The sequence below is a fragment of the Littorina saxatilis genome, linkage group LG1 (genome assembly GCF_037325665.1).
Source record: "Littorina saxatilis isolate snail1 linkage group LG1, US_GU_Lsax_2.0, whole genome shotgun sequence".
Classification (NCBI taxonomy): domain Eukaryota; kingdom Metazoa; phylum Mollusca; class Gastropoda; order Littorinimorpha; family Littorinidae; genus Littorina; species Littorina saxatilis.
Window position 1 is genome coordinate 105,143,031 of NC_090245.1, and position 10,655 is coordinate 105,153,685.

The 10,655-nt window shown below is 42.2% G+C and overlaps 1 protein-coding gene across 1 annotated transcript in view; it reads right to left on the reverse strand.

Moving 5' to 3' along the window:
* Nucleotides 1-1,928: 1,928 nt before the first annotated feature.
* The window catches only part of LOC138948783 (focadhesin-like), a 106,787-nt gene continuing 98,060 nt past the window's right edge, over nucleotides 1,929-10,655 (reverse strand). The window contains exons 25-35 of the mRNA XM_070320398.1: nucleotides 10,074-10,274; nucleotides 9,645-9,816; nucleotides 9,111-9,191; nucleotides 8,557-8,682; nucleotides 7,957-8,072; nucleotides 5,870-6,124; nucleotides 5,245-5,444; nucleotides 4,643-4,826; nucleotides 4,006-4,269; nucleotides 3,635-3,710; nucleotides 1,929-2,846 (exon numbers count right to left, since the gene is read on the reverse strand). Coding sequence (XP_070176499.1) covers nucleotides 2,770-2,846; nucleotides 3,635-3,710; nucleotides 4,006-4,269; nucleotides 4,643-4,826; nucleotides 5,245-5,444; nucleotides 5,870-6,124; nucleotides 7,957-8,072; nucleotides 8,557-8,682; nucleotides 9,111-9,191; nucleotides 9,645-9,816; nucleotides 10,074-10,274 — 1,752 coding nt within the window. The 3' untranslated portion in view covers nucleotides 1,929-2,769. The remainder of the gene's footprint in view (nucleotides 2,847-3,634; nucleotides 3,711-4,005; nucleotides 4,270-4,642; nucleotides 4,827-5,244; nucleotides 5,445-5,869; nucleotides 6,125-7,956; nucleotides 8,073-8,556; nucleotides 8,683-9,110; nucleotides 9,192-9,644; nucleotides 9,817-10,073; nucleotides 10,275-10,655) is intronic.

The window sequence follows — 10,655 nt, forward strand, 5'->3', positions numbered from 1 at the left end:
ACTGGAGTATTTAGTAATAACAAAAAAGAAAAGAGAATACATAATAGTTGTCATTTAATATATGATATAATAATTTGACAGGACAGAGAATGCATGTCACACAATGGTATGGAGAACAACCCACCGACTTCCAGCACTGGACGACTCACTCTTACTCGCTTTACGAAAAACGATAGTTCTATAAAATGACTGACATACATTCATACAGAATAGTAATACAGCATCTATAATAGTGTTCTTCGTCTTTCAGTGTAACAGGCGTTCTTGTGACAGGATGATTTTCACACATGAACGGGGGAAGGGTCAGAGTTTCAGAGGAAAGGAGGGAAAAAGAAAGAGAATAATGGCGGTATCTCGGCTAACTTGAAAAGAGGAAGATAAAACCCTAGTACAGCATTCGGCCGCCGAGATGGATAATAGTGGTCATTAAAAATGTGTCACTGTCACAAACATCTGTTACATGATGGCCTTACAAAGAATGACCGACATATGCACCTACGGTCCCTAAATTCAACCTGACACTGTTTGACAGGGGGATAAGGAGAACAAAAGGTATGACTTGAAACGAAGTGAACTCCAAACATGGCAGTAACTTAGAGAGAGGGGCTTCTGGGTTAGTAGCCTATACTGAGGGCCCCAAAGGGTTTAAAATCGTGATCGTGATTGGCGTTTTTTGACCTTTCTGTGACCGTGATTGCCGAAATTTCCATTTCTGTGATCGTGATGGGACTTTGCCCGTGATCCGTGATGACAAAAAAATCAAGTCTCGTATACATTTTTCACAGCTGTATCACTCTATGATCCTCTATTCGTCAAGGTGTTTGTGATCGTGAAAACAAAAATCAAGGTAACTGTGATCGTGAAAGCTAAAATTTCCCTTCCCGTGATCGTGATGATACCCCCCCTTTGGGGCCCTCTATACTACTCAGATTCAAAGGCACACTCATTCTCGTGACAACCGTTTGGCTCACCGTCTCTGATCACAGTCTGGCCAGGCTTTTGCATCGCATACGATCATCCCTCTACTTGGTCACATACCAAAAACAAACAACTTGGGCGCTCTCTGTGCACAGTGGAAATTTATTTGATGAACTCATTTCGTAATTTCATTTCATTTTCAGAAATGAATTCATACAACAACAAATCCAAGCCTTCACAGCCGGCAAGCAGTCAGGGTGTTGATTTTTGGTATGTGTCCAAGCGGAGGGATGGTCTCATCTCACGAAAAAAGCCTGGCAAAATCTGAGATGGTGACTGTTGTCACGAGATAGAAGGATTGTATCTTAAAAATTTTTTTTTTAAAAAAAAGCAAGAAAAAAAAGCCATAAGGTTTCGCAGGATGAAAGAGCAGAAAGACTCTTACCATGCATACAGTATTTCACAAGTTCGTTCCCATTCATTGCCCATATTGTCAATGCTCCTGTTGAGTGATTTTGACACCCGTTCAACGGCTTGACCCAGAACACTGCATGAAAGACGGGCCAGCGCGCTATGTCAGACGAGACGAGACGCCTTCTTTGTGAAGATCATGCTAAAACTCACTCTGGCGTGCCCTGGTTTTGCCCGACCGACCGAGCAGACGTATTACCGTGAAAGAAGTTTCATGTTCGGGTCTTGACAGTGATGGAACTTTCCCCAGAAAATGGCCGGGGCAAGTTATGGAGGCGAAAACAGAAAAAAAGTGTAGAAAAAGACGGTCCAGTTTTTATTTTGGGTACAGAGGCAAAAAATAGGGAACATGCCAAATAAGGAATATGTGTAGTGCAAAAAGAAGTAAGATAAGGTGAATGCTGAGGAAATCAATAAACGGGAAACCGATGTGTGTGTGTGTGTGTGGAGGGGTAAGGTGGGATAATGTTGCAAACTCCCGACAATTCATACTGCACTGTCTGCTTCAAACAGTACCATGTAATCAAATCACACAAAGATCGTTTCTGGAATCAATTTTTATTTCATAAATTTTCCCCGAATAAAAAACAAACAAAAAAACAAAAAACAAACAAAAAACAACAAACGAACATAAAACACACAACAAAATGCTTCAAACAATTCGCTATATTCTATATTCATGTGCACAAAGGGATAAGAATATAATGAGCTTTCAGATCGAAAGTTGAACTCAGTAAATAATCAACTTTAAGAACCCAGTCACTGATTGCAAACCGCACCCAAAGAGCCCAGTAATTACAAAGCTGTATCTCATAAAGTAACTCATCAACATAAACACGAAGTACAAGTAAAGAGATATTGAAAGCAAGCAACCGATCAACAAAAGGAAAGGAATGAAGCAATCGCCATGCAGACAACAGAGAAAGAGCCTTTATAGTTCACAAAGCCACAGTAACCTTCTAAGACCAAGTTCAGCATGCGGAACAGTAGTTCATCTCTCATAGTGGCAACTGATTATACTTTTTGTCATCGGAGTCTGTTTTGACGAACAAGAAAAGAATGAAACTAACACAGAATACAGCACACTCCAACAAAAACACACACACACACGCACACAACACAAACAAAAACTACAAGTCATCCCTGCTAAAAATTGCGAGAAAAAAAACCCCACTAATCACAGAAACAACAACAAACACATGCACACAAACAAAACAAATCACTAAAACCAACCAGCCAACCAACAAACAACAACAAACAGAAACGAAGAAGATCAATCAAGAATTTCAAGTCTCTCAACCGGAGAAATGCGTCGTCTGTCTGTCACAATTTGTCACAATGTTTCTCACGGCAGCATGACCCGCTGCTGACCCTCCGTTCTCAGAGAGTGGACAAGAACCGTGTCCAGTTGGCCGTTTTGCGGAACTCCGAACTGTGACGCAGCATCAGCAAGGAAGCTGGAAAGATATAAAAATAAAAAATAAAAACATGAAATGATTTTGAAATTGTCATATAAGCAGATTGAAAAACATCAAATCACTTTAAATCAAATTAACTTTATTATCTCAATCTGAGATTGGATTAGATTGGATTGGATAAGATTTATAGTCCAGCAATTGCACCCATTGCACCCCCCCAGATCCGCCCCTGATTCGGATTACCATTCATTGGTCTGTCATAAAAGCATGTATGCAAATACAGGGATGCGACAATAACTTAAAAGATCATCAGGCAAATAATGAGTAAATCAGTGGGTTATTGTCGAAATGGATCCGTTAGACTAACTGACTGAGACATCAGAACTTCAATAGTTGCGTTGCCGACTTCCTACCCGAATGATCTCTCTCTCTCTCTCTCTCTCTCTCTCTCTCTCTCTCTCTCTCTCTCTGTCTCTCTGTGTGTGTGTGTGTGTGTGTGTGTGTGTGTGTGTGTGTGTATGTGTGATTGTGTGTGTATGTGTGTGTGTATGTGTGTGTGAGAGAGAGAGAGAGAGAGAGAGAGAGAGAGAGAGAGAGAGAGAGAGAGAGAGAGAGAGAGAGAGTATGTGTATGCGGGTGTAGGTGCGTGCGGGTGTAGGTGCGTGCGGGTGTAGGCGCGCGCGAGCGCGTGTGTTGTGTGTGTGTGTGTGTGTGTGTGTGTCTGCAGGCGTGTGTGAGTGTGACTGTGGGAATATTTTACATTGTGTTAAACAATTTCAATGTGATGTTTTAGCTTACAGCAGTCAAAGAAGCTCTCACGTGGTTACCTGTTATGTAGCGCCTGACGTCAAAGGGCAGAGCGTCATCAGCAAGACGGTTCATCTCAACAAGCCAGTCGTACACCTGCACAGTCAATTACAGTCAAAGGTCAAGATTTGAACCGCAATGATATAAAATTAAGTTGTTCCTGCATCACATTTCCACAAATACAAGAAAACCCATACCGCCAACTGTCATCATTTTGTTGTCCAGGTCGAGTTTTCACCCCACCATAATAACAATGTGCTTAATATCACACAGACACTTCTCTTAGTTACAATACAGTTGTAACACATGCAGGCATGTTATTCGCTTTGCTCTCGTAAAAGCTAAATTGTCATTTTACTTTAAAAGAAAAGATTAAAAAAATGGAACAAACTTTTGGTAAGAGCTGGTCCCAGGGGGTGCGCTCGAAGGACAGAACAGCCGACGGAAGGTGATGGAGAAAAGTGTCTTCCAGCTCCTTTATCCAATCAGGGATAGAATCTTTGTCTTTCAATGATTCCAGCTTAACCGTAGAAGTGGCCTTTTCGTTGTCCATGACCCTCAACAGTGCAGGGTCAAGGCCGAAGTCAGATGAAGGTCGTACTGAGGTCAGCAAGTTCATTGCCACGGCAACCACCATGATGGAAAACTCCACAGCCTGAAAACATGCGAGCAAACACGTCCAGATTACATTGCTGCATGTTCGAGGATGAAATGTGATGATCCGCTTCGATTGCTATAAATATAAGTCACTAGTAATGCAAATCAGAAATATTTCGATGAAGACCTAACCTTGCGTGTAATGCTACATCGGCACACCCAACCACATCAACGTAAAAATAAGACCCGATGCCTTTGAAAAAAAGAAAGAAAAAAGAAACACACAAAAATAACAACATGGTATGATCCCTAGCAACTGCATGAGCGACAAGACACAACATGACTCATTTTGCACGGGACTTCAGTCATTGTAGCGCTTTGAGAAAGTATTCTGTGACAGTGTGATAATGATGACATCCTCATCAGCCTACCTTTTTCAGTGACTGTTCGGATGACGTCAGAGGCACGGCGCCAGTGACGACATTACGGGTATGACCTAGGAGCTCCAGCAACCAGTTGAGCCTGGCCATGGGGCCCGAGAGGTCTGTGGCCGATCTCTGCTCCACTACCAGCCAGAAACAGTGCGCCAGCATATACAGCATGGCGTCAGAAGAACTGTGTAAAAACAACAAAGCAACGATTTATGTATGTAGATCCAGAAAAGTTCAATAATTTCACCTTTATAGCACTTTTTCAGAGTCCAAGGTTAGATATTATTATTATTTTTTTTTTAAAGTTTGCCATGCACATCATTGTGGGGCTTTAATCCATGACATGAATACCTCAATACTTACAACTGTCCATTCATACATGATCATTTACAGTTGGCAAACATATGACATGATTTACTATTTTTGTTAAAGGTGTTTGTACACTGGTCTGAACTCATGAGCACGAGCAGATATATTTCAAAAAGAGCAGATGTATTTCAAATGAGCAGATGGTTTCCAAATGGATTCCAAATCATGTCACAAGTCTTGCGTAACTTTCCCACCAGGTGTCAAACCCCCATACGATAAATGTGTCAACATACCACTGAGGGCTGTTCATGGCACTGTCAATCAAACCATTCAGCAATGTGATTGGTTGGTTTCCTCTGGCCACGAGATAGCAGCCAATGAAAAAGCCTCTGAGCGTGCACTTGCCAGACATGTAGTCTTCCACAGTGATGGAGTCAAAGATTTCGTCAGGGACGCATGCAAGACACTCTCCCATTGCTTTGTACAAACCAGGCTGGAAAAAAATAACAGTTTATTACTTCAACACCAAAGTTCAGTTCATAACTAGAAAGCTAAGGCCGTGTTCAGTCTCGGGTGTTTTACGCTTCTACCTCCCGAAGGGCTAAACAAATTCGAATGTGCATTTTAATAGATCTACAGTTCTATGTCTATGTCTGTACATTTGTAAACGTACACAAGGAAATAAAAGAGAAAGAGAGAAAGAGAGAGAGAGAGAGAGAGAGAGAGAGAGAGAGAGAGAGAGAGAGAGAGAGAGAGAGAGAGAGAGAGAGAGAGAGAGGATTGCCTACTAATGAATGCCAAATATATTTGTCATGAAGCCAGTTGAGAAAGCACACAATCTCTCTCTCTCTCCCTCCTTCTCTCTCTCTCTCTCTGTGCTTTTTAAGTCGTTGTCCGAACACACACACTCAAACTCACATGAAACTCTGCAGGCATCAACGAGTACAGCTTTCCAATCGTCGTGTATAGCAAAGCAGTCACGGCCTCTGGAGGGTCCGTCACACGCACAGCAGCCGTCAAACCCTGCAGGACGCAGGTTGCCAGAGACTGGTCCAGCGGAGGTTGTTGGAAGGGCTGAGCACAGGACCTCTCCAGGAAAGTGGAGAGGATGGAGCCAGGCACGGCCTTGATCAGTGTTGGCAGAGCTTTAAAGAGTGCTCGCTTACTCTCGTCCTTGTGTCATGAAATAAAATGAGAGATAAATTAAGAGCGGCACCAGAAAGAGAGATAGAGAGAGAGAGAGAGAGAGAGAGAGAGAGAGAGAGAGAGAGAGAGAGAGAGAGAGAGAGAGAGAGAGAGAGAGAGAGAGAGAGAGAGAGAGAGAGAGAGAGAGAGAGAGGGAAAACACGCATGCACACACACACATACACACACACACATACACACACACACACACACACACTAACACACACACACAAACTGAGACATTGGTGACATATTTCGCAAACAATTCAAAAGTATTGATTCCAAGGAACGCCATTTCAAGCGCATTATCAACATTTTACACCTCTGTGGCCAAACATGCACAAGAGACTTCCTCTCCTTGTGTTACGTTTTTGTTTAGCCAAATCAAGAGCTCGAGGTGTCAATGCTACTTTGCCCAAAACCCAATGCAAGCGGACGGACGCGATTCTGGTGCCGGGAATGTGCTGTGGCCACATGGCTGCACGGCGCTTTGTGTTGGGCCGTGCTTCGAAGTGTGGCACACAAAGAAGGATGTTCTCCGTGCATAAACCGAGTTCTAAACAAGTCATTTATACAAAAACTGTAAATACTGTGACAGCAAGTGTTTCTTTTCTTCTATGGATAAAACCCAACGCAATGGGACTCGATTCTGGTGCCTGGAATGTGGTGTGGCGTTTTGCGTTGAGCTGTGCTCTGTGGCACTGTAAATACTGGGACAGCAAGTGTTTCTTTTCTTCTACATGGATATATTCATCATAGTCATCACCCAGTCATCTCATTGTATCATTCAGGTTAGTAAATTCTTTTTTGAGTATTCACTAACAACATTTTGTGCATATTTTCAAACATGTCTGTAGTATTTATGTGGTGCCTCTGGACTTTTTTTTATTTAAATTGTTGACATTTTCAATAGCATACCACACAAACACAACAAGCCTTTTGACAAATACAAAGTACATTTCTGAAACAATGAAAGATCTTTCTTTAATTGTGTGCAAAAAGTAAGTCTCCACATGTACTAGTTTTTTTACAATATTTTTTTCAAAATACAATATTTTTTTCAAAATTTTCCAATTTTGGTTGTCAGCAGGCTATTTATTGACATTTTCAATAGCATACCACACAAACACAACAAGCCTTTTGACAAATACAAAGTACATTTCTGAAACAATGAAAAATCTTTCTTTAATTGTGTGCAAAAAGTAAATCTCCACATGTACTAGTTTTTTTACAATATTTTTTTCAAAATACAATATTTTTTTCAAAATGTCCCAATTTTGGTTGTCAGCAGGCTATTTATATGCTTTGGCGCATGCGTTCTGAGTGTATAGTCATGTCATAGGGTGGACGTGTTGAAAGAGTTTTGCTGGGTCGACAACTGGTTTCAAAAGAATCACATCCATTTGAAAACTCGGTCCGATCTCTTTTTTTGTTTGTTGTAAAGCAAATAGCTTTGGACTGTTTAAATACATAGGCCTACCGTTATAATTATCTACTTGGGTCCTTTGTCCACAGCGGAGCATATAGGCCATTGACGACGTTTCTCCATCGCACTCTGCTCTGGGCGAACTTGTCATAACTAAATGATAACTCAATAAACAAGCCATGGGACTCAGAGCCGCGCTTTGCCTTTCATTCGCGAATAATTATACCACGACAGGGCTCCCCGGCCAAGGACGCTCAACGTAGAGGACGCACAGTTCGGGAAGCCCTGCACAAGAAAGGCCATTAACACGTGTTGTGGTGTGATCTACCCCCTTTACTGTGTGGGGCACTACGCCACGTTGAATGAACTGCATCACAGACAGTTCCGAGCTTACCGTCAAGGTCATGGACAAAGGTGGCGTCAGCCATGACGACAAAAACATGGCGGCTGTCGGCGCTGCGGAACTCTGGGATACCGCCAAGGCCAGGCCGGCGCGTTTACACTCCTCTCCTGTGGAGAACAAGACAAAGGGAATCAATACTCCACAACTATGTCAATCAATCAATCAATCAATATGAGGCTTATATTGCGCGTATTCCGTGGGTACAGTTCTAAGCGCAGGGATTTTTATTTAAAAAAAAATTTTTATGCAATTTATATCGCGCACATATTCAAGGCGCAGGGATTTATTTATGCCGTGTGAGATGGATTTTTCTTTTTAAACAATACATCACGCATTGACATCACATGTCAAACATGCATGTAGTCTTCTGATAGCAGTTTTGTAAGTGAAACGTTTTGGATGGGTGGTGGGCGATGATAGGGGGGACTGGATGTACAGGAAGCTTTTCCTAAAACCCTTTTTGCTTTAGTAACGGACACAACGACGAAATCGAGAAATGTAAACAAAGTTTTTCTTCATCAGGAGTTCAAAGATTATGCGGTTTATTTTAGCTCGTTGATAACATTGTCACAAAGTCGAGCGGCAACGCACCAAAATTCATTCGCATCAAAGGGGAGAGCACTCCGGCCCAGTTGAGAGGGGGCAGCACTCTCCTCACTTCCTCCTGAAGTGACGTCAGCGCCACCTTCACATGCTCTTCTGAAATCCGCTCGGGACCTGAAAACTCAATCATTAAAAACACTTTAACGTCAACATGTGGCAGTTGTAACAGTTTGTATTCCGTTTTTAAGACAACAATTATGATCATAAACAGTTGAATTTCATTCATTTTGATTTTAAGTAGTCGCACTTGATTTTTACATAGGAACAACGGCGACAGTAACAATAACAGATCAGATCAAAAAAGCAACATTTACCAAGTGAAAAGTAAACTATTGTGAGTCAGATACCTATATCTTTGGCGTTCTAAAGGAAATATTCTGAAACACCCAATGCCTGATTGCATCTCGCCCAACATGTGTATGCGTCCTGCGGAGCCAACACACACGTGGTACCTTTCCGTTTCTGTCAACGTCTAAGTTAGTAAAGGTTTCTTGGCCAAGCAAAGAACGAGTCTTCCACACACAGAACTAAGTGTGTCTGACCTTGTTGGCCTGCCTCAAGAAGTAGGTCCACGATAGCTCGGAGGAAGCTGGCTTCAGGCAGATACCCGTAGTTTGTAGGCACTGGAACAAACGAAGCAAAACTAACGTATGCGCAAAATCAAAAAACAAGAATTTTTAATAAAACAGATGATTCTGAATTTTGGAATGTTAATTGGCAGTCTCTTTGTTTTTGGATTAATATATGCGCATATGAACACAACTGCCTGATTCGTAGCAGTAGTTTGAGTTGGCATTTTGGTGAGTCCGTCATCAGAATTGGTATTAACGCCTCCTCCAAAAACCAGACAACCAGTCCTTGAAATACAGTAGACCTCAATTTAAGTCCCACAATTTAAGACTCCGCCCTGATTAAGTCTTGACTTTCTCAACACTTTTTGTTAACCAGCTCTGTAAATCTACGCTCAAGGTATATCCCCCCCCCCTCCCCCATCACCTTAAAGACCTGGTTTCTCAGATGTGTGTGTGGATTTACAAGCAGGATACCACTGTAACTTGATTTAGTAATGTTCTCACCAGTCGCACGGTTTTCAGCCACGGCGCACGCCGACATGTGGAGATGCCCCAGCATCCAAGCGGCGTTGCTCTGAATGCCAAGGTCAGGGTCACTCAGAACGATGCGGGTCACGACCTCGATCACTTCCGAAACCTTCACGTCCGACGAGGCCAAAGACACTCCCGACTGTACCTATTGGTGGGAAGAAAACGCTTAAAGTGAAATAATAACGTAGTTGTTCTATTTCAGTCTATACATTCATGTATACCTTTATCTGAGAATGTAAATCAGTATTCCTTCAGCTTTCATCGGGGTGGGATTGGTCAAGTTGAATTTGCTATCGATCGGAGTCCATTTTGCCTTTTTTTCCCCTTCTTTCTCGTAGAGAAAAACGCCCCCAAAATGAATGATTTTTTTTTTGCTAGCTGAATGAATAATGCGTATCTCACAACGACAAGCGACTGCTCCGAGCCAATCAGCGCCATCAATCCATTCAGTGACGAAATCCTCTCCATGGGCGGCGTGCCTTCTGTCGTCACAGCCTTTAGCCACAGTGACGTCAAGGTTTGACGTAATTCTGCCACGCCCGGGTGCCCCATCCTGCTAAGAGTGTAGCACAGCATGCCAAGGCCAAGACTGGTACCTGTTGTCTGCAGTCACAAGATACAAAGGTTTACTTCGGATACTTCCATTTAACAAGAAGAGCAAACGCTCGATCGAGTCACTTTCGCAGTTCTGAATATTATATGAGGCATCAGATGGACAGGAAGAAATTGCTATTCACAACACAATGAGTCACGTTCACATAAAATTTGAGCCCGGTCACTTTTATAGTTTCCGAGAAAAGCCCAACGTTAAGTTGTGTGTTGCCGAACAGAAAAGGCTAGTTATCTCCCTTGTTTTTCTGATAACGTTCGTAAAAGGCTACAGATGTAAATACTTTGATGTAAAGAATAATCCTACAAAGTTTCAATCACATCCGATGAACTTTGTCAAAGATATAAAATGTCTAATTTTTCATTTGACGCTGA